The sequence below is a fragment of the Crocodylus siamensis genome, chromosome 2 (genome assembly GCF_052110815.1).
Source record: "Crocodylus siamensis isolate JL-2025a chromosome 2, ASM5211081v1, whole genome shotgun sequence".
In the NCBI taxonomy this organism is placed as follows: Eukaryota; Metazoa; Chordata; order Crocodylia; family Crocodylidae; genus Crocodylus; species Crocodylus siamensis.
The window spans coordinates 223263659-223291197 of NC_143396.1; the positions used below are offsets into that span (position 1 = coordinate 223263659).

General features: G+C 44.7%; 3 protein-coding genes across 8 annotated transcripts in view; 2 read left to right on the forward strand and 1 right to left on the reverse strand.

Annotated features, from left to right (window-relative positions):
* Positions 1-26319, forward strand: PIGH (phosphatidylinositol glycan anchor biosynthesis class H). 4 transcript variants are annotated; one of them, XR_016440297.1, is made up of 5 exons: positions 1-222; positions 3153-3362; positions 8361-8444; positions 24641-24719; positions 26266-26319. XR_016440297.1 is itself a non-coding variant. In XM_090033210.1 (4 exons), the coding sequence occupies exons 1-4, from the start codon at positions 64-66 to the stop codon at positions 24662-24664; spliced, it is 477 nt and encodes a 158-aa protein (XP_089889336.1). In that variant the 5' UTR covers positions 1-63; the 3' UTR covers positions 24665-24759. The 4 variants fall into 4 exon arrangements, 3 of the variants coding, with proteins under 3 accessions (XP_089889336.1, XP_089889337.1, XP_089889334.1); XM_090033210.1 differs by lacking the exon at positions 26266-26319 and having other exon boundaries at positions 24641-24759; XM_090033211.1 differs by lacking the exons at positions 24641-24719; positions 26266-26319 and adding an exon at positions 8540-9110 and having other exon boundaries at positions 2-222.
* TMEM229B (transmembrane protein 229B) overlaps positions 8423-27539 on the forward strand; it is a 230393-nt gene continuing 211276 nt past the window's right edge. Inside the window, exons 1-2 of the mRNA XM_090033205.1 lie at positions 8423-8444; positions 24641-24719. Of these exons, the coding sequence (XP_089889331.1) occupies positions 24716-24719 (4 nt within the window). The 5' untranslated portion in view covers positions 8423-8444; positions 24641-24715. The remainder of the gene's footprint in view (positions 8445-24640; positions 24720-27539) is intronic.
* Positions 20105-27539, reverse strand: part of PLEKHH1 (pleckstrin homology, MyTH4 and FERM domain containing H1) — a 72696-nt gene continuing 65261 nt past the window's right edge. For 2 of the 3 annotated variants that reach the window (XM_090033197.1, XM_090033200.1), the window contains 3 exons: positions 25289-25375; positions 24591-24737; positions 20105-24248 (listed from right to left, as the gene is read on the reverse strand). In XM_090033197.1, the coding sequence (XP_089889323.1) occupies positions 24072-24248; positions 24591-24737; positions 25289-25375 (411 nt within the window). In that variant the 3' untranslated portion in view covers positions 20105-24071. Of the gene's footprint in view, positions 24249-24590; positions 24738-25283; positions 25376-27539 lie in introns of those variants that run through there. The other variant, XM_090033198.1, reaches the window with a different exon arrangement.

Genomic DNA, 27539 nt, shown 5'->3' on the forward strand with positions numbered 1-27539 from the left:
ATAGAGTTGCGGGGCGGACGCGGCTAGAGGGGCGGGCCGTTCTGGGCGGCGGGAGGCCTCGGCATGGAGGAGCGCGGGGAGCGCATCGCACTGCAGTGTCGCCAGCACAGCGCGTCCTGCCGCGAATTCTCGGTGCGCTGCCAGCCCGTGCAACTCCGCTCACTCAGCGCCGCCACCTGCTCCGTATGGCTGGCGGCATACTGGCTCTTCGTGCTCACCCAGGTACCGCGACCCTTGAGAGTGGCAGTCTCCCATCCAAGCGCAGAACGGACCTGATGCTGCTTAGCTTCCCAGGCACGTCAGGCCAGCAGGACGGCATATTACGGGGGCGTGAGAGGGGGCTGGGTCTGAGCACCTTGCAGGTCAGACCTCAGGTGTGTTGTGGGGGAGGGGCCGGGAGGGCGGGGGACGGGTAACTAGGACCTGTGCGAGGCTCTGATGCAAGAAGCTCCTTCAAAGCGAACAGAGCTTTCTTCTTGCGCTGAGAAAACCGTGGGTCCTTAAGAAAAGTAGGCCAGCGGCTTCCAATCTGTGGTACGGGTACCACCAGTGGTACGCGGGCGACCTGTCAGTGGTACACGTTAACAGATTTATTATCATTACTTTATATGATAAAAATGTTATGGTAGTACTTAAGGTTGTATGGTTTTAAATTGGCACTGTGTAATTTGTCAGAGTTTGGGAACCGCTGCTGTAGGCCCCTTCAATCTGGGAGGCCTCTCGTGCCCCTAACAACTGAATACGGGGGGCAAATAGAAAGAAAATGGGGAAAGGAGGGTGGTCACAGGTTAATAACAAAGGGATCTAGAAAGGGACGTGGCACACAGCATGGTGGCTAGTGCCTGCTGCCCCCTGAATGAGTTGAGGGAGCATGTGGATGCAGACTGGTGAAACTCTGCCCAGAGATGGGAGCAGAGGGGTGATAAGAAGACAGCTCCACGCTTTCGTAGGTTCCCCAACCCCGGCCTGGTCCGGTAGGTGGTCAGATTGGCCAGAACCAGGAGGAGGTTGATTGAGAGGTCCCAGGGCTTGGTGGTGCCACGGCTGAGCAGCGCGTAACAGAAAAGGTGAGGAGGAGGTTCTGGAGGTGGCAGAATAGGGACTGCAGGCTGGTGTCGTGGGTGTCCTTGAAATGTGCCAGGTGCACCCTTGGCAACAGCTCTGCAGAGGAGCCAATAACTGAGGCTGTCAGAGGTGGGCCTGTTTGATGTGCTGAAAGATCATTGACATAACCCTACCATGAATACTGTATGCCTGCCTTAAAAGGGAGGCCACTGGGGACACATCAGTTAAATACAGGGGGATAACAGGAAAGGAAGTGAGGTCATAGGTTAGTAACAAGGAGACACAAAGTAGAGCATACCGGCCAGTATCTGCTGCCCCCTGAATGAGTCAGGGAAGCCTGTAGACATTGACCAGTGAAATTCTGCCTGCAAATGTGCGTGGGGTGAGAGGAAGACAGTGCCACACTTGCCCAGGTTCCTCCTCCCCAGCCAGAGGCTCTTTCCTGGTCTGGGAGATGGCCATGCAAAGAGAATAAGGAGTCACTGCCCTTACTGGAGAGCTGAGAGACTGTCACCCTTTGGGCAAGATGGGCTATTACCGTGAGCCTGGTCAGGCCCATGAAAACAAGATGCATAGCTCTCTGCTGACCGGGAGACTGCACCAGGTACCAGCCATGTTCTGGATGGCACGTGCAGCAGCCCAAACTGCCTTGAGATTTTCTTTTGTCGTTTATAAGTTCCTTCAGGGCAGAGAACATGTACGTGCACTGAGAGGTGCTTTGACATTCTTGTGAGTCCAGAAAACACACACTGGAGGAGAACAGGATATGTTTGAAGTCCTACGAGAACAATTTCTTGGGGCAGATGAGTAATGGCTAAGATTCATCCTTAGATATTTATAAGAAAGAATGGCATTGCACTAGCGGTATCTTTTACCTAATTAGGGTGCACAAGTGAGTCAACAACACCTGGTAGTCAAAGATTTCAAAGGCTTGTTAACAGATCTAAAGGAACTGGCATAACTGTCTGGTCTTTGCCCATTGCTGGGAGGTGATGAACAACCAGTGAGATAAGTGTAATCTCTGTACCGTATAACCAAGCCAAAACCTGATTGAGGCAGTCTAGGGACTATATCTGATGCTAGATTTGCCTCAAAACAACTTTCTCCACAATCTTTCTGAGAAAGGGAGAGATAAGAGTGAAAATTAGCAAGATTGCTCTTGTCAAAAATGGTTTACTGAAGGACTCACAACTGCTTGTTGGAGGAAAAAATGGGAACTTGTTTTGAAAAAGAATCCAATCTCAGCCAGCAGTCACCCCAGCATGTTTTAGCTTGATTTTTTTTTTTTTACAAGTCTCAATAATTTTATTCTTCCACCTTTCTCCTAGTGCAATGCATGATCTGTATCTGCCCACAGGCCTTTTCCCAACAGAGCAGCTTGAGCAATAATGTCGGGCTGCTCTTCTTGAAGACTGCCACCAGGGCTCATTCATCTTGGGCAGTGTCATAAAGTGAGGCAGGACCAACATGGTTTTCACTTTTTAGTGAAATAATCAACGTTTCTTAACTCAAGCCTAGCAGTGTTCCAGGGGATAGGGTGATGGTCTGCAGATAAAGCACAGGAGAAAGGAAGCATCATAATCTAAATAGTGCAGTGGCATTTGAGGCAGAAAGAGATTAAGGTTGAGCGACATCACCCACACTGGTTTTAGCAGAGTTATAATCCAGCTGAGATCTGTGTTTCCAGTCCTGTGCTTTAGCCAAAGCCCATACAAAACTCTGCTCTGTGCCTCTGTTTTCCCCATCTGTAACAGAGGGGTAATGATACTTGCATCACATTACTATCATTGCATACTGACAGGAAAGCTTCATCAGAATCTATTTATATAATGTGCTGTCTTAGATGTTATAACCCAATGTTTTGGGAAGAGTTTATATAGCTCTCTGGTCAGTTATACGTCCCCCTCTGACACTCATCAGTCCAGTAAGTCAACCAAGATGCAGTTATTGTATATGTGTGAGAGGACCATATCTAAAAGAAAACTGGCTCCAATACTGCAATATGCTTTGTGTAGACCCCTGCCTTTTGCTCACCTGCAGTTAACTGCAGGGTTAGAACATATGTCTGTGCTTGGTTTTCATTACAGAACAGCATGGTACTCTCCGCAGCTATATTTATCACTCTGATTGGCCTGATTGTATACCTGCACTTTGTGAAAATTGACCAAGAGTCCCTGTTAGTCATTGCATCACTTGGCATCCAGATGACCTCATCGTATGCCTCAGGCAAGGAGAGTACAACTTTCATTGAAATGAGCCAAGTGAAGGATGTGGTGATCAACGAGGCTATTTACATGGTAAACACTTACAGCCTTTCTTTTGTGCCGTGTTTCTTTTGTATAATGTCCAGCATGTTTTCTCATGTCTTTATGTTTAGGGACATGGGAAATGTTTTAACATTGAAATAGTCAAATTTTGTTGTCAATGCTTGAAATTCTTGCATGTATGGAATTACACAAAATTAGGGTTGGAAGGGATCTCAGGAGGTCATCTAGTCCAACCCCCTGGTCAGAGCAGGACCATCCCCAGCTGTATCGTTCCAGACTACCTTCCCAGCGAGAGAGTTTTTCCTAGTAGCTAATCTAAACTACCCTTGCTGAAACTTGAGACCATTGCTCCTTGTTCTGTCATCTGCCACCATTGAGAACAGTTTACCTCCATCCTCTTTGGAGCCCCCCTTCAGGTAGTTGAAGGCTGGTATTAAGTTCCCCCTCAGTCTTCTCTTCTTCAGACTAAATAAGCCTAGTTCCCTCAGTCTCTCTTTAGAAGCCATGTGTCCCCACACCATTTTCATTGCCCTTTGCTGGACTCTTTGGAATTTGTCCACAGCCTTTCTGTAATGAGGGGGCCCAAAACTGGACGCAGTACTCCAGATGTGGCCTCACCAGTGCTGAACAGTGGGGAATAATCACTTCCTTCTATCTGATGGCAATGCTCCTACTAATGCAGTCCAATTTGTGGTTAGCCTTTTTCACAATAAGGACACACTGTTCGTTTATTCATCTTATTGTCCACTGTAACACCCAGGTCCTTTTCTCCAGAGCTGCTGCTTAGCCAGTTGGTCCCCAGTCTGTACTGGTGCATGGGATAGTTCTGTCCTTAAGTGCAGGACTTTGCACTTGTCCTTATTGAACATCATGAGACTTCTTTTGGTCCAGTTCTTCAATTTGCTGAGGTCTCTCTGAATCCTAGCCCTTTCCTCTAGTGTATCTATTACTCCCCACAGCTTGGAGTCAGCTGCAAAGTAAGAATCGTGAGTATTCATCTGCTGTCTTAATTCTCTTTTCCTCCCCACCTCTCCTAGTGACAAGCTTCATAACCAGCCCTGTCTGGTTTTGGTCACAGTCTACATGGAGCCTGGTGTTGAAGAACTAGAAGTCTTCATACACACACAAAATTATTATCTAGTTTGGACAATTGAGAGTTGATGGGCTAGTCCACATGACTGAAATGTGGGTATGGATACATATAACTGGTTCAAGAAGGACAGGCAGGGGAAAAAAAGGGGGAAGCATTGCTTACGTATATTAAAGATATGTATTCCTGATCAGTAGTCCAGAATAAAGTGAGAAAGTCTCTGGGTTAAGTTGAAAGGAAAAAAACAGGAGAGGTAATGTGTCATGGCAGGGTGGGGGGGGAAATAGATGAGCTGCCCGACTAGGAGGCAAAGGCTGGCTTAGCTTCCTTTGGTAGGAGGTAGTAGTCAAGACTCCTTAAACAGCTAACTAAAGTATCAAAATTCTTCAACCTGGTGCTTGCAGGGGTCTTCAGTTACTGTGACATCTGCTGGGAAGGTAATAACAGATCAGTGCGTAGACCAGTGGTTCTCAACCTTTTTGGTTCAAGGCACCCTTCTCTCATTAAACTAAAAGTACCCATAGGCAAATGCCAGCTTTTTGTTTTCACTTGTTTCTTGCCTATGGAAAAAATAGGCCAGTTTTTCTGTCGTAGAGAACTTGGACAGACCACAGCAGGATAGTGTTTTTAACACTGGATTCCTCAAGGCACCCCAGGGGGTGATGCAGCTCCTTGGTTGAGAATCACTGGCTTAGACAGTCCAGCAGGTCCTTGGATAGTGTCAGAAACAACTTCTTCGTAGTGAAACCAATGATGACAAGTTGACAGGAGCAATGGAGTGACTTTAGTGAGGTCTTTAACATTGTCTCCCATGACATTCTTATAAGCAAGCTAAATAAGTATTGCTTATATGAAACGGTTATGGGATGAGTGCATTAGAATTTGGTTCATTGTGCTTAAAGAATAGTCATCCATGGCTCAATGTCAGACTGTGAGGAGAGATCTGTTTTGGGTTTAGTCCTGTTCAATATCTTAATTAATGACTTGGAGGATGAAATTGAGTGTAGATGAGGTATATTTGGAGATGACATAAAACTGGGTGGGGTAGTAGGTTTTTAGGAGGACAGGGTTAAGATACAAAATTACTTTGATGTACTGGGAAAAAAGGTTTGAAATATTAAGATGCAGTTCAGAATGGACAAGTGCCGAGTACTGCACTTAAAGTGGAACAGTCAAATGTACAAATACAAACTGGGGAATGACTGGTTAAGCTGCAGTAGTACAGAAAAGGACATGGGGGGGTTAGTGGATTGCAAACTGTGAGTCAGAAATTTATGTTGTTGCAAAAAACTGATAGCATACTAAGACATATTGATAGGAACATGGCATGTAAGTCTGGAAGGGATTCTGCAGTACTGATGAGAGCTCACTTGGAGTACTTTGTCCCGTTTGGGTACTGCACTTCTAGAAAGACATGGACAAATTGGAAGGAGCCTAGCAAAGAGCAACAAACATGGCTGAGGTCTGGAAAACATGACATCTGAGGAAGGGTTGGAAGAACTGAGATAGTCCAGAGAAGCATAGATTGAGGAGGGATTTGATATGAATAGGATTGTTCAAATACAAAAAAGGAGGTGGCAATAATTGTTTGCTATGACCATAAGGAACAGGGCAAGAATTAATGGGTTTAAATTGCAACAAGGCAGATTTAAGTTAGATATTAGGAAGAACTTTCCACTTCTGCGGGTGGCTAAGCACTGGAACAAATTGCCTAGAGAGACTGAAGAAACTGTCAGTAGAAGGTTTTAAGGGCAGGTTAGACAAACATTTGGCTGAGATGGTTTGAATAGTGATGCTTCTGTCTTGAGCAATGGAGTGGACTAACAGACCTCCTTTGGTCTCTTCTAGCCCTGTTTCTCTCTGATTATTTGATCAACACATTTTTTTTTTTATACCTTTTCTCTTTCTTATTCTGTCATTGATTCCTTTGTGAAATCTGCTGGAGAGAGTTTAAATGAGCAAACAAAGACCAGGTTCAGTCTTGATGTAAAGCCGTTGACAGGCTTTAGTCCTTAGTGCTGCTCAATAGTTCTGAGACACACCCGAGATATTTTATATATTAAAAGTCAGAGCACAGTATATTTCATGTTGTTTTTCTGTTCTTTCAATTTTTTTTTTTAACGCTTCTGGAAAATCAGGCTTTTCCCAATTTCTTAGTGTTTCTTTCAGATTTAAAATCTCGTATGCAAACAGACAAAATTGTTCTTGTTTCAGGTGTGGGTGAAGGGAAGGGAGGGGCAGGTATTCTAGAAGGCTGCAACACCAGTGCTCTATAATGTAGAAGTGGAGCTGGAGACTTAAGGAAAAGTCATCGTCAAGTAAGGCATATCATCTCTGCCACAATGTTGTCGCAACACAACCAATCTGCTTCATTGGGTGAAACGCACGTCACCCCTTGTCCCACCCTTGACTGTGCAGGAGAAGGAATGATTTAAGGTAGTTTTGGGTGAGTGGGAAAAGCACTGTTTTCTCTGCTCAGCCAGGAGCATCCCCTCTGACAGCAAGAATGAGTCTGGCTGAATGGGAAAAGCAGGAGACAGCTGTGGTTGAGGGGGAAGCCACCTGAGTTCCCTGCTTATGGATACAAGGTTCTTTGAGTGAATCTGATATCTTTTACTAGACCAACTTAAGCTTGCTAAACATTTTTTTCCATCTATTTTCCATCTGTTTAAGTTGGTCTAGTAAAAGATATCAGAGTCACCCAAAGAACCTTGTCTGTCTATGTCCTTAGACCAATACGGCTACAGCCTACACCCCTGCTTATGGAGAGGTGCCTTAATGCCTCCCTATAAACAGGCAAGGGCAAGGTGCTTCAAGGGCTTGAGGGGCACTTCTTCAAATACCAACCATTTTGCTTTTGAGCTTTTGTGTAGCATTGCTATGCGCTGCATTTAGTGGCTCTTGTGGTGTTTTGAGATAAAATATAATTAGATACAATACTGCACAGCATTTCCACTGCCCTGGATTTCCTTGAAGATCTTCCCTTCAAATCCAGACTATATCTAGTTGTGCCTGGCTTGTGAGTAGCTAACAGATCTCTGCCTGAGGTAAAATACCTGAGAATTTCCATTTTCTTCTGAAAAGTATTTTAACTACACTTCCCCTTCTTCTCCCCCCACACTTTCTGTGAAGACTGCTGTTGTATTGAAAGGAGATATCCAAGAAGTCTGCTGGAAAGTGAAGGAGAAACCCCCTGGAGTACTTAGCACTACCTTACAGATCTTAAAGGTGTCCTGCAAAGGGAGAAACCATTGAGCATGGACTCTATTTGTTTTCTTTTGGTGGAGAAAGAAGCCTGGCACATCTTTAAAATTGGTCATATTTGCCTTAAAAAAGGCTAATTGATGTCTATGATCTTGTTTTCATCGCAGTATTTTGCATTTTACTGCATTTGAACACTACCATGAAGAACTGAGTTCGCTCATGTGATGTCACTGACAACATTTTCATAGTCATTGTAGGACAGAACAAATCTTTGCAGCCGTGTTCAAACATGATGTGATTTTAGAAGAAAAGCAAACCCCATAATAACAGGAGAACTAGTGAAATGATAGTAAGAGTAAGGGAGTTTTTAGCCACACTTAAACACTGGAGGGAGGAAGGTTGTATCTATTGAACCTCAGTATTTGATGAACACTCTGGAGAAAGAAGTGTCTGTCAAAAAAAACATCACCATCACCCTTTCAATTAAAGTGAATAGGGTTAAGACATTTCTGATCTTTCTAAGGTAAAACATAAATAGCAAGCAAGAAAAAAACACCTCTTGGACACACTTTGTGCATCCTTGTCAGCAAAATACATTGTTCTTGTAAATCTTAATTGTGGATACTAAGTCATCTCAAGAAGATGTCCTACCCCAGTTTAATTGAACCAGATCCTCTTCTAATGATAACGTAAGGGACACTCTGATAACATTTGTTGATTTTATTTTTTTACAGCAAAAAGTTATCTATTACCTGTGTATACTTCTCCGAGACCCTCTGGATCCACAAAGCGTGTCTGAAGTGGTGCCACTCTTTCAGGTGAGTCCAGTTGGATTGTGGAAAGTTTCAGGTAATTTTTAGCTCATGTATATGCGTGGTTCTCAGCTTTTTTCATTCCATAATCTTTCACACAGTGAATTACTGCTGCCTTTTCTTGGACGTGCCTCAGAGACCTCATTCCTGCAGCACTTCACAGGAAGTGTAAGGACTCACAGAACTTAGTGTTGGGAAAACACCTTTTTGTCTGTCATGGACATTAGGGACATGTGCAAAGCTGAACCAAGAAAAAATTCACTGATTGTCTGTGAACCAAAAGTGATGAGCCTCATACAGCTGTGCTGAAGACCTTGATTTTGGAGTAGTTAAGGCTGAAACTTCACACAGTGCTACCACCCAAGGGGCTCTGTAGCATCTGAGTAGAGTCTCTTTCAGCTGTCTGTACCAAAGATTATATTAAAGGAGCATTGTGGTATAACTAAGTTATATTATTATTTCTTGCCCATTGATATTCAAGGGCATCAGAATTAGAAGTTGTGAGCTGAAACCTCTGGTAATTTGTTTCAGATAACAACTTTTTCCTTTTACTGTTACCTTGCCTTTCTTTTCCTCTCCAGTTACGTAGTTTGAGCTCTCTGTTGTGGCTCTATATAACTTGGATTGTGAGCAGGACATTCACCTGGTGTCAATACAGCACCTAACACAATGGATCCTATTCCTTGTTTGGTACTGCTAGGGCCCCACAGCAACATAAATATCTTAGCAGTAATACCTCACATCTTAGAATATTGGGTGTAAAGTTCTCTGTACGCAGCAAAAATCACCTGTTACTATTAGTTTTAGTCATACTTTCTGATACATCACTGAACGTCATTAGTCCATGGCTATGTGCTTACAGGTAAATTCCATTTATTACATATTCAGCAATACCTGTTCCTGATTCTGCCCTGATTTCAAAGATATTAATGGGTATAGATGAATTACGCCTCATGGAACCAAGGCAGGGAAAAGAATTTGCTGAACTGTCTGCAACCAGTGAATTCCACGCAGCTCCATTCAGAATCCTGGCATCTGAATATGGTCAGAGCTGCAACAAGGCCTGGCAAGTGCTAATGGGTTGCTCACATTTTTGGGACTTCTTTTTCACCTAACCTAGCTCTGAGCTATATTACATTCATGGTATTTCAAAGGAAGTTGAAAAAAGAGTTATTTTGATTTGAAATCCAGCTCCTAAGGAATTTCCAACTTTATAAAGTTGACACTGTAATATGCACTTTTAGAGGAACAGTAAGTGCTAACTGGTGTTTCACTACTTTTTCTCTAAATGTTGCCATCTTTAGAGACTATAATTTACCACATCACTAAGCCAGTTAACACTTCTGCACTGAACTGACCTATTGTTCTTTTAAGATGCCATTGGCAACATTTACCTATTTACATAAATAGTTTTTAGGTGGACTTTATACTGTGGTGCTGTTTTGGGAGCTCAAAAGTCATAAAATCATTGGGACTGAATAACTCAGGAGGTTAGGAATGGGATACAAAACCTTTCACCTCTTGGTTGGTTTTAATCTGGCCTTGGGTCAGTAGTAACAGAAAGTCATTATACTTTGACCTCTATTCAATGATTGTGTGAAATGAATTGGTGGTTTCAGTCCACTTCTCATCCTCTTGTTGACATTACTAGCAGAGGCCAAGGACCATGGAGTCTGAAATCCCCTTTCCTAAAGGTGGATGCTTCAGGGCAAGAGTTCAGGCACATTGCTGGATGAGTGTGATGAAAATTGCTGTTTTGTAGTTAAACATAGCAGGAAAAACACATATGTGGTAATGTAAGCTAATGATTAGGTTATGGAACTTAAATGCAGGACACCTGGATTTTAATCCACATTCTGATTGATTTGCTGCGTGCCTTGGGAGCAGGGGGTGGAGGGAAGATTACTGAACCTCGGAGTCCCACAGTTTGCCTATCAGCAAAATGTGGATGGGTAACATTCTTTGTCAAATGCTTTGAGAACCTTACTTGAAAGGTGCAGTTTTAATGCCAGAAAGTAAGAGTAGTCTATTTGTTCTTCAGAAGTAATACTTGGACCATGCAGATGTTTTGCAGCTCTTGTATGTGTTGGCTTAGGATAAAGTTGAGAAACAAAGGCTAACACGAAGTAGCCATAATATGGTAATATGGTCTCTTGGTGAAGAGCACTTCAGCATAATAGGATATATACCTCAGCTTCAGTATTGATATAGTATATTCAACATCAATAAAAGGAAGTGTCATTCAGATTTCCTTTATAGTCCTTGATGGTGGTACACTTACCTATATCAGCTATTTTCCATAATAGTCACTTAGCAGTGAAAACCTAGGTGTAGAACTTACCAGCTGCATCTATTTGCTGGGTCATGGGCAAAGCCAGGGACCCCTGAATCTTAGTAAGGGTTTACTGCCCAAATTTGACTCTATCAGTGTTGCTCTGGTAACTTGCAGGAAGAATTGGAAGTCATTGCACAGTCATAGAGTTACTAGCCAATTGCCCATCAAGAATGATGGGGGTGGGGATGGAGCCCCATGCCCCCCACCCCTGGGCCCACTCCCCACTTCCCTCCCGCTGCTTGGGGACCAGGACCGCTCCTCCTCTCCCCAGCATAGTGGCGGGGGTTGGGGAGGACCAGGCCTGAGGGTGGGGAGAAGCCTAGCCGCTGCAGCAGGCCCAGGCCAATGTGATGGCGGCAGGGAGATGGGAGGAATGGGCTCAGGAATGATGCGAGGGTGGTGGAGGAGTGGGCCCGGGCCCAACATTGGGAAGAGGCTTACTCTATACACAAATGCCAGGAGCCTGGGGAATAAACAGGAAGAACTTGTTCTCCTCCTGAATGCAAATAACTATGATGTCATTGGGATAACAGAGACCTGGTGGGACTCCGCCCATGACTGGACCACAGGTATAGATGGCTATACCCTGTACAGGAGGGATCGAGTGGACAAAAGGGATGGGGACGTAGCTCTCTATGTCAAGAAAAGCTACATGTCTCTGCAAGCTGACATTGGCACCCATGGTGGATGACTTGAGACCCTCTGGGTTAAAATCTGTGGGGAACACGGCACAGGGGATACTATGGTGGGGGTCAACTACAGACCCCCTACCCAAAGTCAGGACCTCGACCAGGAGTTCACCAGGGAATTGGCTGAGGCCACACAGTTCCGATGTATGGTTGTCATGGGAAACTTTAACTACCCAGATATCTCATGGGAGGAGCACTCGGCTAAATCCGAGTGGTTGCAAAGCTTTCTCTCATATGTGGATGACCTCTGTCTGACGTGGGAGGTCTGTGGGCTGACAAGAGGTAAAGCACTGCTTGACCTCGTACTGGCAACCGGGGATGACCTAATTGGCAACCTAACAATCAAGGGGAAGCTGGGTTGTAGTGATCATGAACTGATCACCTTCACTATCTGCCATAAAGCTGGCAAGTCAGTCAGTTGTACAAAAGTCCTTGACTTCAGGAAAGGTGACTTTGACAAGCTAAGGAGGCTTGTCAGAGAGGCCCTAAAAGGCCACAACCCAATGGAGAAGGGAATTCAGAACGAGTGGTTGCTCCTCAAGGGAGCAATCCTGGATGCGCAAGCAAAGTCCATCCCATCTCGGAGGAAAGGCAGCAGGAGGGCACAGCAGCCCCCTTGGCTCTCCAGGGAACTGGCAGACCTCCTGCATCTTAAAAGGAAGACCTATAAAAGATGGAGGACTGGAACCATCACCAAGGAAGAATACTCTGCATTAGTCTGGACTTGCAGAGAGCAAACCAGGAAAGCCAAGGCTGTGATGAAACTCCAGCTAGCTACAAATATCAAGGAAAATAAAAAGTCCTTTTTCAGATATGTGAGGAATTGGAGGAAAAGCAAGGGCAACATTGGACCCCTGCTAAACCAGATGGGGCAACTGACATCCAGGAAAAAGTGAACTTGCTAAATGGGTACTTTGCGTCAGTTTTCCGTCAGTCCCATGGGGCAGCCCTGCCCACTATGGGTCAAGGAGGCCCAGGTGAGGGAGATTCCTTTCTCTCCATCAAAGCTGACCTCTTGAAGGAACACCTCAACAGGCTGGATACCTTCAAGTCAGCCGGCCCTGATGGGTTACACCCAAGGGTACTCAGGGAGCTGGCAAGCATCATAGCTCAGCCCCTGGCACAGATCTTCGAGAGTTCTTGGTGCTCTGGTGAAGTGCCCAATGATTGGAAGAGGGCCAGTGTCATCCTTATCTTCAAGAAAGGGAGGAAAGTAGATCCAGCAAACTACAGGCCCATCAGCCTGACCTCTATCCTGGGGAAAGTCTTGAAAAAGATTATCAAGGAGGCCATCCTTAACAGGCTAGCTGAAGGCTATATCCCGAGGGATACCCAGCATGGGTTTGTTGCGGGTAGGTCTTGCTTGACCAATCTCATTTCCTCTTATGTCCAGGTGACCTATCACCTGGATAAAGGGGAAGAGATCGATGTCACATACTTCAACTTTAAAAAAGCCTTCAATCTGGTATCCCACGATCACCTCGTGGTTAAACTGGCTAACTGCAGCCTTGACGTCACCACGATCCGCTGGATGGGGAACTGGCTCTGCGGTAGGACCCAGAGGGTGGTGGTCAACGGGAGCCAATCGTCTTGGTGTGCTGTAACTAGTGGGGTCCCACAAGGCTCTGTCCTAGGGCCTACACTGTTTAACATCTACATCAATGATGTGGACATTGGTGTCATCGGCGAACTTGGCCAGTCCGCTTCTGACACCGAACTCTGGGGTAAAGCATCCACACCTGAGGACAGGAGGGTGATCCAGGCGGATCTGGACAGACTTATGAAATGGGCAGACGAGAACCTGATGGTATTTAACACCGAAAAATGCACCTTGAGAGGAAAAACCTGCACCAGGCTTGGCAGTGCTACACTAGTTAGCTCTACAGATGAGAGGGACTTGGGGGTCATGGTTGACCACAAGATGAACGTGAGCCTTCAGTGTGATGCTGCGGCTAGTAAAGTGAGCAAAATGGTGGCTTGCATTCATAGATATTTCTCAAGCAGGTCCCAGGACGTCATTCTCCCATTGTACTCGGCTTTGGTGAGGCCGCAGCTGGAGTATTGCATCCAGTTTTGGGCTCCACAATTCAAAAAGGATGTGGAGAAGCTTGAGAGGGTGCAGAGGAGAGCCACGCACATGATCAGACGGCAGGAAAACAGACCGTATGATGAGAGGCTGAGAGCAATGGGGCTATTCAGCCTGGAAAAGCGCAGGCTCAGGGGTGATCTGGTGGCCACTATAAGCTTATCGGGGTGCTCACCAGGATCTGGGGGAACAACTGTTCACCAGAACCCCCCAAGGGATGACAAGATTGAACGGTCACAAACCCCACTGTGACCGGTTCAGGCTGGACATAAGAAAGAACTTCTTCACTGTTCGAGCCCCCAAGGTTTGGAGCAGACTGCCACCTGAGGCGGTTCAAGCTTCCACTTTGAACACGTTCGAAACACATTTGGATGCTTATCTTGCTGGGATCCTATGATCCCTGCTGATTTCCTGCCCCTGGGGTGGGGGGCTGGACTCAATGATCCTCTGGGGTCCCTTCCAGCCCAAATGTCTATGAAATCTATGAAAAAACTTCCCCTCCCCCAGCTGCTGTGCATAGGGCCAGACCCGCTGTGCCCCTCCCCCACGACAGTGGGCCAGCTTCTTCCCCCGCTCAGGGTCGCTTCCCACCCCCCGAGTTGGGCCTGGGCCTACTCCTCCCCTCCCCTCCCCCAGAACCGCTGCTGCGGCCACGGTGCAGCTGTTGTTCCTCCCCGCCCTCCCTGCATCGGGCCTGCTCCTCCCCCCCCACTGCCACCGTCTTGGCCCTGCAGGGGATGATGATGGAAGTGGGGAAGGGCAGGCTAAGGCCAGCACCAGTGGCCTTGCCACACCACCCCCTACCCTGCGGCATCCCTACCCAGCTCTCCCCGTGCCACCGCCACCATTACCTCCAAGGAGCAAGGGCAGGGGGAGAGAGCAAGGCCAGGTCTGGTGGCCTTGTTCTTTCTCTGCCTGCCCGCTCCATCATTGCCATGGGGGGTGAGGCCAGTGCTGCTGCCCACCCCTACCCCGTTCTGACAGCTCTGTTACCACTGCCTCCATGGTGGTGTGTTGCCTGCCACCTGTCCGAATGCTTCTTCACACTCTGATTGGCTGTTTGTCAGTACAAATAAAGCATTATGGACAGACAGATTTAAGGCTTTTATAACATTAGAATTACATGATTAGAATAACAGATGCTTGGTGGGAGTTTGCTTGACTGGAGCAGTGTCATGGATGGGTACAAACTGTTCAGGAAGGACAGGCAGGGGAGAAGAGGAGGAGTTGCACTTTAGGTAAAATAGCTGTATGATTGCTCAGAGCTCCAGTATGAAACTGGAGACAGGCCTGTTGAGAGTCTCTGGGTTAGGGTCAGAGGGGAAAGCAACAAGAGGGATGTCATGGTGGAGGTCTGCTATAGACCATCAGACCCAGGAGGAGGTGGTGGATGAGCCTTTCTTCAAACAGCTGGCAGAAGTTTCCCAATAGCAGGCCCTGGTTCTCATGGGGGACATCAGTCATTCTGACATCTGCTGGGAGGGCAATACAGTAGTGCACAGGCAATCCAGCAAGTTTCTGTAGAGTGTTAGGGACCAGTTCCTGGTGCAAATGCTGGAGCCTGCTGCTCACAAACAGAAGACTTGGTGGGGAATGTTGTAGTAGTGGATGGCAACTAGGGCAGCAGTAACCATGAGATAATTGAGTTCAGGATCCTGAGGAAAGGAAGGATGGACAGCAGCAGGTAAGGGCTCTCACCTTCAGAAAAGCAGACTTTGACTCGCTTAGGAAATCATGGGCAGGTTCCCCTGGGAAGCCAAACTAAGGGAGAGAGGAGTCCAGGAGAGCTAGCTGTACTTTAAAGAAGTCTTACTGAGAGTGCAGGAACAAACCATCCCGATGCGCAGGAAGACTAGCAAGTATGGCAGAAGACCAGCTTGGCTTATCAGGGAACTCTTCAGTCAACTAAATCACAAAAAGGAAGCTTATAAAGAAGTGGAAACATGGACAAACAACCAGGGAGGAGTATAAGAGCATTGCTCAGGCATTCAGGGATGAAGTCAGGAAGGCCAAAGTGCACTTGCAGTTGCAGCTAGCAAGGGATGTGAAGGGTAACAAGAAAGGTTTCTACAAGTATATTGGTGGCAAGAGGACGATCAGGGAACATGTTGGGGAGGCAACCTTGTTGACAGAGGATGCAGAAAAGGCTGAAATGCTCAATGCCTTTTTTGCCTCAATCTTCACAGGTAAGGTCAGCTCCCAAACTACCGCACCGGGTAGTACAATTAGGGGAGGAGGTAAGCAGTCCTCAGTGGTGAAAGGACAGGTTGGAGACTGTTTAGAAAAGCTGGACATGTAAAAGTCCATGAGACCAGATGGGATGCACCCAAGGGTGCTGAGGGAGTTGGCTGATGTGATTGCAGAGCCACTGGCCATCTATCTTGGAATGATGGTAAAATCTCTATCCTTGGAGATTTTCAAGACCCACCTAGACAAAGCTTTGGCTGGGATGATCTAGTTGGGGAAGGTCCTGCTTTGAGCAGGGGGTTGGACTAGATGACCTCCTGAGGTCCTTCCAACCCTAATTGTTCTATGATTCTAACTCAAGGGCCATACCTAAGTTATGAAGCAGGTTGCAATAGTCCTGTTCTGCATTATAAAGATGTGATGCAGGAACTGAACTGCAAAGTACTACTGTATTTGTCAGGTCCTGTCTTTGTGGGCTGTAACTTCCTATTAAAGATGAGTAGCAGCTTGTGAGCTCATTTGTCGTTTTGGTCCTAATCGAAACAAAGTTATACAAAATTCAGTTTCCATCTCATCCATGTTGTGTCTTGTCAGCCAGGTCCTTCTGGATTTCCTGTAAATTTTGTAAATGCTGATGACTTTGCATCATGTGTTCTCCATCATCTTATTACCAAATGACTAATACTGATTTTGGGGTTGTACCACGTATATGTATTAGCGTATTCAGTCTTTTTCTGTCTTCCTTTTCTCTGACCTGGTACTAAGCTACCCCGGCAAATTACTCCATGGTGTAAGTAAGCACAACTTTTGTAGCTTAACAATTACCCCTTCTTCTAGCAAGGTTCAGTTTAGCTAAAGCCCTTGGCTGGTCTTCTGAATAACATCAGTTTATTCATTAATAAAAGAGATCTTTGTCCATCTTGCAGGGTATTGTGGGCCTTAATGTCTGCAAAGCAATTTGAGAGTCTCCAACAAACTCTATTATTTTATTGCTGAAAAGCTGAGGAATTTAAAGGTGAAAAATGTTACTGCTGTATTATTGCTGAGATTAGGAAGTTCAAAATTGTGCCTTTCATGACTATTGTAGCCATGCCCTGGGATATTAAATTGAACCTGACGATACAGAATACTACTTGTACAAGGGAGTTAATTTCCACAGAACCTATAAGCTATCCATTTAAATATTCTAGACTTTGAGTATGTAAGCTTTCAACCATCTCATCGCAATAACTTAAAGAATGGAGTGAATGTCCTACTGATGACAGTGACTGCACCAAGCACCTTGAGCATTGAAGTCCATTAACCACAAAGCAAGTACAACAGAGGCAATAGTCATGAATTTCTATCACCTCTGTCCTGCCTCAGTCCACCTTAGCATCTGCTGGACCATCTCTAGCTATGTGTTTAAGAGGGGAGTTTTTTCTTTCTTATCCTAAAGCAAAATGATGAAGCCACTAAGAATAGATTCTTGCCATTGAGTTCCTTGTGTATCCATGCCCCTATGCCAGCGGTCTCCCCACTTTTCTTCAACTTACAGATTTTACTGTATATGATGGTGAATGCTCTTTAACTCTTCCATAGCCAGCTTAGTGTCTGACTCTGTTTCTTAACTTGATCTCTAGAGCTCCAAGCCACGTCTGGACTGCTTGGTTGAAGTGTACAGAAGTTGTCAAGAAATCCTGGAGCAGAGGAAAACTGTTTCACAGATACTTTAAAAAAAAAAAAAAGCTAATCAAAGCAGAAATGTTGCAAGCTGGGATACATTTATGTATAGCTAGAAACAACTGACTGCACTTTTAATCAGGTCTCATGAGCCTATGGAGTAGCAGCAGAGTGAAGCTAGTGCTGGCATTCTTGCTAAAAGGCCATGTAGACCTTTATGGAAAATTGATCAGCCAGGCACAATACCTACCCCCTTGTCAAGATGATGATGTGGGAGTTAATTAAGCTCTTTACCAGGCTCTCTCTAACTATTCAACCAAGTGAATAGAGATGGAACTGCAACAAAGGGTTATTTCTGCCTGGAGAGGAATTATAGGGATGAAAGTGGATTTACATTTCAGTGGATCATAACTTTTGATAAACAAACAGTAAAGCCTTGTCCAGATGACCAGATCCCAAACAGAAATAAGTCTCAGCCTGAAATCCTTTTAACATTTACTTGGACTAGGGGGGGGGACTAGCCTAAAATAGCCAAAGCTGAACAGAAGGGAGGGGGCAGGGCTGGGGGGAGCCCAGGAACTCAGAGTTGAAGACAACCAAGAGAAAGAAAGCATACCCAAGAAAAATAAGTCTGCTGTGGCATTCAGTTCCTGTTTCATGAATAATACCCTCTTAATTGTGAGGATCCCTTAGAGATATCTGGGGCCCCATGTACACGCAGGAAAATCTGTTACTGATATTGCTGCCTGCCAAGGCTGAATGACTGTAAATAAAGTTGGTTTTTGATTTGTGTTGAGGCCTGTCCTTATATAAAATTGTGTGTTGATATCCTAAAGAAGGCAGACCATGAGCTCCATGTCTCCTGTGAAGGGTTAAGTTGTGGCCCCTGGGCTTCTGGCAAGCTGCTACTCTCCTCCCCTTGCTTAGACTGAAACTGCATCAGGAGTCTCTGGGCCCTTCTGTCCTTCCAGCAGCTTCAGCTTCCTGTTTGTAGCCCAGGGGTTAGGGCAGTTTGGTGCAGCACATCTTGGAGATGTGAGGGTGATCCTGGGGTGGTGTGGATGGGTGGTGTAGCTGTTGGGGAGGCCTCCACACAGGCACATGGTGCCGCAGTCAGAAGTGTGCATCCATATAGCATGCAGCCCAGGGTGTACCTGGCCCAACCTGGTGGTGCAGCTCAGAGGTATATGGCTGCTGTTGGTCTGGGCTATGGGGTTTGTGGCCCTCAGTGCCATAGCAGTTGGGCAGCCTTGTTCTAAAGGTTACTCTAACTTTTAAGAAATATGATTTTGCCTGGACCCAGATCACAGAGTTCCTTGCAGAGTATAAGGTAGGAGGTACAAATCTGCCACTGACTTCTAAATGGCCTTTGTCAAATCACTTAACCTTAATTACTGAAATAACTCATGGAATTGTGCAGACATTGAGTTAAATCCTGTTATGGTGAAAACTGGTGGAATTCAACTGCAGTCAGGGGAGTAGCATCCGTTGGAAAGTGTACGAACCCTTTAGGATGTCAGGCAGGAGGCTGCCCATTTATTTGCCCTGATGACAAGGGTGTTCCACACTACTCTGACCTCTCCATATTGTGTCCTATGCCTTGCAGATGGGAACGTAAGTTGATGATAGCTCTGGCCCATGGCTAGGCCAAACTCTGTCCCTTGCAGGGCCTCTAACATTCAATGTACGTACTTTGCCCTTCTCCGGGCCTCTTTCATACCATTCACAGGGCCTCTTGCATGCTGTCCCCTTCCCGGCCACTCTCGATCTGTCTTACCCCACACGGCACTTCAGGTCCCCCTTGTGCCCTGCTTTACGCAGGACTTTGGGCTTGCCTACTTACTCTCCAGCAGGGATATACATAGCACTTGAGGCCATCTTCTCACAGACCCTACTCTACGTGACCCATAGCCTTATGCCTTGCTCCAGGCTGGACTCAGCCACTGGCCCCTCTCATGCACAGCGCTTCAGGCTGCCAGCATGGACCCTACTCCATGTAGGCCTCCACATGCTCCTGCCCCCTCACTGGGGCAATCAGGGGTCTTTCACCTTATGGGATCAGGTGCCTCTCTCTAGTTGTGCCTGGCCCCATACCTGTCCCTAGCTCAGGGTAACCCACCAGGCTGTAGGGGCTGGGGATTTGAGGCACTCCTACCTGCCTTTCACCAGGGAGGTAACTGGCTTGGCATTTCTGGGGGACTGTCCCACCACAGACAGGCCCACCAGACAACCCTTCCCCAGCAGTTTTCTGTCATACCCAGGAGCCTTCTGCCATCCCCACAGCTCCTGCCCTGACCTCCAAAATGTTTCAAGCTCAGCCAGGCATTGCTCTTTCAGCTGCCAGCAGCAGACTACTGTTCCAACTGAGGGCCTGGGTTAAAATGAAGGCTGCTCTGCCCCCTCTTCCAATCCCAGAATCCTCCCATGGTCATGTGACCCTAATTCAGGCTGGCCCACACCTGCAGGCTGCCCTGCTGCCCTGCTCTCAAACCTTAAAGTGGCAGGCACCAAAGGTACTCCGCCACAGTGGCTCAGGCTGCTGTGGGCCCAGGTATGAAAGTCGGCACAGGTAAGGCCAACTTTTTACACATCACCTTATGTGGAGGCTGCTTTAGCTCTTCAAGGGTTAAGTGACAGTCTGTTTCATGGCATTGTAATCAGCATTCCTGTTAAGGAGTTTAATGTGACCACAACTTAATTAGCTGACAACTGCATTTTATTAAAAACAACAATAAAATCTCACATTATGTCATAGGCAGCCTTCTACATACACACAGCAGTTAAGAAAACAAAGTTTCTGTTGTTCAGTATCTCATTTTACACTTAACAAAATGTCCAGTCATAACCAAGAGTGCTGATCAAAATAAAAATTAAATTCTCTACCAAGAAATCATAAAAAATAGATAAGGTATCTATACCATTTTCTGCATTTAGGCAAGCTATAAAAAGGAGGAGGTATATGCTGGCAGTTATCAAAGTGGGGTGTTCCCTGAAAAGGCTCAAGTATTGGTAAATATTAATAAGATCTAATGAGAAAAGGTCATGCTAGTGAGTTTAAAGTGCAATTATGGTCAGAAAAATGACTATGTAGAAATGTTCCTTCTTACTCAGCATTTTTGCTTCCTGTGTGTTGGCAATTGGGTCTTTAATGTCACTGTAAAGCAGGGTCGGGCAATTATTTTGGGTGGAGGGCCACTTACTGAGTTTTGGCAAGCCATTGAGGGCCGCATGACAGGCAGCCAGGGGCAGATAAATATTAATTTTCTAAATTTTTTAGGGGCCCCGTGGGCTGGATAGAATGGCCTGGCGGGCCGCACCTGGCCCATGGGCCACATTTTGCCCACCCCTGCTGTAAAGTGAGTCAGCTTCAGGAGAATCGGGTGAACTATTTTTGCCTCGTGTATTCTCAACACAGCTAATAGCTCAGTTTTGAATTGAAGTGTTGATATCACTGGTGATTCAAGAAATAGGAGGTCATCTGGGTTCTCAGATCCCAGTGATGGTTCAAAGTGCAAGAAGGTGTCAGGGAAGTGTTCTTTTTGAATATTGGTAGTTTTGTAAGGGTGCCGTGAAGAGAATAAATCCTGAAGACAATTGTGTCAAGCTGTTTAGTCATTTCTTTGACAGGAGCTGCAACTTTTTAAAAAAAGGAAAGACAACTAAAAATCCATTCATAATTATTCTTTGGCTCAGAAAACCTACAGCCCTTCTTAGCAGTACAAGAAGGCACTCTAAAATACAAGAAACAGATACGTTACAGTATATGCAAATCAGGTCTTCAGGAGTTATTGGCTCCAACCTGCTACTTGTGTCACATGGTTTTACCAGCTCATTAGTCTCTTTTTACATTTTAGAGCCCTAAAAGGATCATGTCAAGGGACTGCTGGGAATTGTACAAAATAACTACCTCAGCTCTGTGTTCAAAATTAATTTTGCCTAATAGTTCCCTGAAAGCTTGAAACTAAATCCTGTTTCCAAAATATCTTTTCTATTCTGTGCATTGATTTGTTGTTATTGCGAGGTTGCTGATGGACACTGGATGAAACATGTTTGTGCTGTAAGTTGATTCATTTTTTATAATTTGTCTGCAAAAACTGAGCTGTTATTGAAGAACTCTGTATAGCAGCTGCATGTACACTGATTTATTTTGGTAGAGTTACCTATGAAAGCTTGGAAGTACTCCTAGGTGGAGAGTGCTTAAGTTTCCTTAGCTTCTCAGAATGCTAATGAGAACAATGAAACCTAGTCAAGTAGCTCTATGTGCTTTGGGAGGAAAATGATGTGCAACTCATTTTAAAAAGTTCACATTTTGAGCTTCCCAGTCTTGACAAAGTCCCCTTGGGGCTGATCTAACAGCACTTGTTAGGAACTTCTATAAAACAGTACTTGCAGATATATTTGTTGACCACTTCCTCCTTGCTTGGATGACATGGAAGAAGTAGGAGGTCAGCAGAAACTACTCCACAAAATCAATGCAGTGTAGCTCTTTCTAAATGTTACACTAGTTGCTGGAAAACATGAAAAGTACAAAACTCATTTGTCTTGCCTTCCTGATCCATAGAGATCACATACAGTAGTGAACACATCTTGAAATACATACAAAATAGTGGTTAACATCAAGGTTCTTTGAAAGCATGTATGAGGCAGGGGATAGTGCATTATAAATGCAACCCTGTGGTACAGATCTAGTTTTGTTGTATAGAAAAGTACAAAACTCCATATAAATCAATCCTGCAGAGGCTAGGATATTGTCTGACAGATCTCCAGTCCTAGTCATCTTTTGAGTCTTCAAAATGCAAAAAAAGCTTCCACATTTCTGTTATACTTTTCTTATAGTTGAAACTGTTCTGTCCTTGGATTGAATTCTCCTTCTTTTCCTTCCTTTATTGTATATAATAAGCTCTTCAGTGATAAGCACAGAATTTATCTGCTTGTCAGTTTAGCATCTCTTCCATTGGGATAACCTGTTGTTATCCAAGCTAACTTCATGTCTGTCATAAACCAGGGATCAGTACAGACGAGAGGCCTGCATCTCGTTTTGAGTTTGGATGCCAGTCTTACTGAGGGGTGAGCACTGTTTTGGGATTAGCTTATGGTCTTGGTTATGCTGTGTTGCCACATGCATACAAAAGTATTGGTGGTCTTACAGAAATAGCAGTTATTTTAATTGCTGTTTGAACATAAGAATTGCTATTTACTGGGTCAGACCATAGATTCATCTTGCCCAGTATCCTGTGTCACATAGTGGCACAGGGTGGATACTGAAGGGGAGAGTGAACTGGGTATGACCATGGTGTTTTTCCACTGGGGTTGCAGCTGGCAGAGATGAGTAGGCACTATCACATACTCTCTGGAATGTGGAGGACATCCACCACTAGAGTATAGGACTGATACGCCTAAACAGCATGATAGGTTCGTTATCGTGACCTTCATTCATATTATTCTTTACTCTCTGGTAATTGCCCTGTTTTGACGCATGAAGTTTCTGAACCAGTGATATGAAGCTTGTAGTATTGGCAGTATTCAGTATGACACATCTGTTCACACAACTTATATCACAATTCCCATTAGTGTTTGTTGAAATAGTGCAGAGTGAGAACATAGTCCTCTAGAAATACACGCAAGTCAGAATACCCGCTGAAGGACCTTAGAAACAACTTCAGATAAAAGGCAAAGTGGTGAAACAAGAGGCAGAGAGGGTTCATAAGGGGACTAATGATAAAGGATTACTGAAGAGAAATATGGAAAGAGGTAGCTAGCCATGTTAGTCAGAAGTCAGGCAGAAGGCAGGATAGAGTGGCATCTTATAGACTAATTCAGAGAGGCATAAGCTTTTCCAAGCAACCAGCTTACTGTTGCTTACAAAAGCTTATGCCTCTCTAAATTATTCTTAAGGGGCATTTTTATACATGCATCCACTGCAGTGCTAAAAGTGCCCAGTGGTTCAACGCATACAGTTGTGTAAGTGGCGAAATGCACGTCAGAGCTGAGAAAATGGCAGCAGCGCACTTTTGAACTAACGCACCTCAGAGGTGCATTAGTTCAAAAGTGCACCGCCACCATTTTCTGCATGCTGACGTGCATTTTGCCACTTATACAACTGCATGTGGCACAGCACAGTTTGCCTAAGCTCACGTGCAGGGCAGACTTGATTAATCAAGTCTGTTCTGAAGCGGTGGATCGCCAGTGCATCTTGGGGGAAAAAAGTATGTGTATAAAAACCCATTGTGCCACTCTATTCTGCCTTCTAAAGAGGAATATGTTAAGGAAGAGAGATCACTAGGCATATAAGAAGTTGTAGGCAACTTCTTGGCATGCAGAGACCTGGGAGAAGGTGCAAGGTTAAGAATGGGAGGAGACAAAGAGCAACTTGAATATGATGTGGGAGGAGTGTAAAAGTTGGTGAAGAGGTAATGTGATTGGAAGATGGCTTTAGCTACATAGTTTTGGATGGAGTGTGACAGAGGAAGTGTATGGAATCCCAAAATCTAGTTCATTAGAAAAGATTCAATATTACCTCTAGGCATGCTAAGGAACCATGCTAATGAGAGAACTGGAGACTGCATTAAAACAGGGCAGGAAACCACCAAAATTGCAGCAGTCCTCGGTTCAGTATGGGGCAGTGTGCAAAATGGTAAAAAGGATTAAAACCCAAAGGCACTGAGAACAAGCACTCAGAGCAGTGTAGGCCCTTTGGTGGTACGAGGCATGGAAGGAAAGACAGACTGGCTTTCAGTTTCCCATAGCTTTTTAGGTCGTGGTATGCTCAGGGAGGGGGGTGCAGGAGACGGGAGCGAAGATGATGCACAGTGGTTAATGTAGCTGGCAATTAGAAGAGTCACCTCAACGATCTGTGGGAGAAAAACAAGGATTAACTGCAGATCAATTAGAAGGCAAGTACATTTTGGTTTCTAATACCTGTCTGCAGAAGAATTGCTGAGAAGGCCATGCTCAAAACTGAGTTGAGCTCCTTAGAGATAAATTTAGGGATAAATCCAGGGTTGGATCAGATGAGTCAGTCACTTAGAGACCTGTGCTTTCAAAGGGTTTGAAGGCTACAAATACTCGATGGATAGTGCAGCAAGGATAGATACCACTCTCCAGGAAGTGGGCCAAATGCTCAGCTGTTCTTAACCCTCAGGTTTTTTCTGCCAAGTGGAAGGGACCCATTTGACCATTCATTTTATACCCACCTTCGGAACTGCCATGGTGAAAAGTAGCTTTTCAATGCTGTTTTTTCCAGAACTCCTGTCCTTCACCTGACTGACTACAATCATGAAGTCATCTCGACAGCCTCCAAAGGTGAACACAGAAGCGTATGGGTAAGAGAGCTTTAAGTGCTGCAGACAGTGGAGGGTAGAAGAGTCTCAGTTTTGTAAAAGAAAAAAAATCCCCTCCCTTAGCTTGAATATTGTGTTTTTCAGCCTGCACAACATCAGATCCCCAGCAGACCATTATAAGCAGCTTTGCGGCTCTGAATAGGCCATGCAAATGTTATATGTTGTTCATAATGACTCCTTTTAGTGAGGGCTGGCTTTAGGATAAACAAATTCCTGTCTAAATTTGCTTTCCATATTAAGTTGTTTCTAGCATTTTCCCATCAGGTCCAATGCTTACTCAACCATAGGGAGGCAGCCCTAGCTCATTTATAGCCCAGTGCAAGTTAACAGAGGCACCTGCCATCGTGACTTGGTCATATAATTACTCTATCTTTATGCAGTGTTCAAGTAAAGGGAAAACTTATTTATCTCTAACTTCACTGTATGAACTCCTGGCCCCTTTGGAAGTCAATGGGAAACTTCAGATGGGTTCATCCTAGGATTTTGGTCTATAGGGATGTGCTTCTGTGGGGAAGGTTGCTATTTTTCTCAACCAGTGCTCCTCACCATACCATAGTGTGATAATCTAGTAGGCTGATGCCATCTTCATTCACAGCTATCCACACTGGAAAGTCTTCCAAGGGAGAGGGCGAAATAGGCTAGAAATTAGAAAAAGCTAATTAAGAAATACTATAGCATCACAAAGCCAAGAGACTTCCATCTTATTTCTTGAGTCATAAGGACAAGTTTGGGAGGAAAGGGCCTATACATTAGCCTGCCTGACCAAATCTGTTAGATATCTGTTTCATCTTGTATATCTTGCACCTCTTATACCACTGATCCTAACAATCATGAAATATTTAGGAACTCATGAATATAATTCATCTCCAAGTTTCAAAATATTGTCTTTTAAAATCTAACCTAAGGTGACATATGTAAAACTGAATGTAATGATGTGTTGAGGTACCAGATCAGCTGCCCTATTCTGTTTGTGGGCTCTTCTTGTTCCATCATCAAGGGACCTGTCTTTGCTTATTATTGGACAGAGAGAGAATAGATAGTGTCAATGCAGCTTTCCCTCATGCTATTCTTTGCCACTGTACTTCAGTCCTCTCCATAAGGGAAAGAATGCAGTAGCTCAGTCTTAAAAGCTGATATTGCCAAATAATGAAAGGCAGAAGGCAGGGCAAGGTGGAACCTTATGCCTCTCTAAGCAAGTTAGCCTTTAAGGTTCCACCCATGCCCTGCCTTCTGCCTAACCTGGCTACCTACCTCTCTCTCTAAGAAAGCCAAGTCCTAGGAAATCGTACCAGGTAACCAGTACCTTTTACATAAACCAATGGTTCTCAACCTTTTTTTAGATTTGATGTACTCCTGAGTAGATTCAAGACACCCCTTGTTTTTTGGCAATGGAAAAATAGTAGATCAGTTTTGCTGTTGCAAAGACCTCAGGAAGACCACAACTATGGATTTCTATTTGGAATTTCTGGGTTTTTCTTAGGTTTACAAATATGATTCATAACAGTACTAACATTGTGTGGCCCCCTAGGCATCCTTGAAAGAATCTGCAGATACTCCAGGGTGTGGTGGCACCCCAGCTGAGAATCTCTGCCAGACTACTAGAAGCCATAGATACCACCAAACAGGGCTTCATCTTAACCATCAAAACAGTGGAGCAAAACTCCCTAGCCAATTAGCAGTCCTCTGCCAACCAGTGCCCCTGAAGTACCTCATATTTGCTATGCAAAAGTGTTGGGTGAAGTAGCATCTATACACCAGTGTTCACGCAGAACCCCTTCAGATGTTCATGTCCTTGACATGGACAATAAATCCCCAAAGACTCAAATGTTTGGAGAAGAAAACTGCACCCAACGTAAAGAAACAGAGTTGCCAATGACCTGCTATAAACTGTGCTAATGTGTGAAGCTTTTTATCCTACTGGAATGAAATGTTTTTATGAAGGACAGTTCCAGAATATTTGGTAAATACAGGAGAAACTGTTGTGGGCTATTGTTATGGCTAATGCCAATTATTTCTCAATCAGTGCTTTTTGTTATTACAGATAATGCCATGGTTCTCGCAGTTTACATATTAGATTAAAAAAAACCCAACAACCCAGACTGTTGGAAATACCAGCATTGTTAAACTTTGGGTCGAAGAACTATAGAATATTTTGTTTTTCAGTTCTATTTCTGGAGAATGCCATCAACTGCTGCATATACTGGTGACGGCCACCGAGTTTAATGGAAATCACCACATGCTCTGTACTTGCTGAAAACTTTCAGTTTAGCTATTTAAGAGATCAGTTTCCCCCTTACTGTATTCCAGAAACTCAACAAATTTGATTTTAAAGCAAGAGACAAAACATCAGAACCAGTGATTGTAACTGAGTCTGGGCAAGAGCCTCCTCTCCATCTTCAGTAGCCTAAGCTCCTGCTGATATAGAAATCAAACACATAGGAAGGTATAGGGTAAAAAACAAATCTTTCTTGGGTCTGATTGTTCAGGGCTGGCTTTGATTTGCATCAAAACAGGTATTTAACAACAGTCATTTACACACACAGCTTGAACAGCAATTAACATGATTTAGCCCCACGTTATCTCTGCTAAAATCCTAGAATAAAATGCTTTGTCCCCAAAGAAATCCAAGGTCTGTTTTTAGTCTAGGCTAGAGCTACAACCTGGTCATCCACTTCTGCTTTCAGTGTATGATTACCAAAGTGAGGTTTGCTAGCTTAGCACAGTGTCCTAAGACTTTAAATTTCATGACATGTAAAAAGAACAGGTTAAATAAAAATTTGGGGAGGTTTAAGAGGTTAACAT

Coding starts and splice junctions, on each gene's coding strand:
- PIGH (XM_090033208.1), top strand. CDS start 64: ATGGAGGAGCGCGGGGAGCGCATCGCACTGCAGTGTCGCCAGCACAGC. Junction 223..3,152: donor GGCTCTTCGTGCTCACCCAG/GTACCGCGACCC, acceptor TTTTCATTACAG/AACAGCATGGTACTCTCCGC. Junction 3,363..8,360: donor TCAACGAGGCTATTTACATG/GTAAACACTTAC, acceptor ATTTTTTTACAG/CAAAAAGTTATCTATTACCT.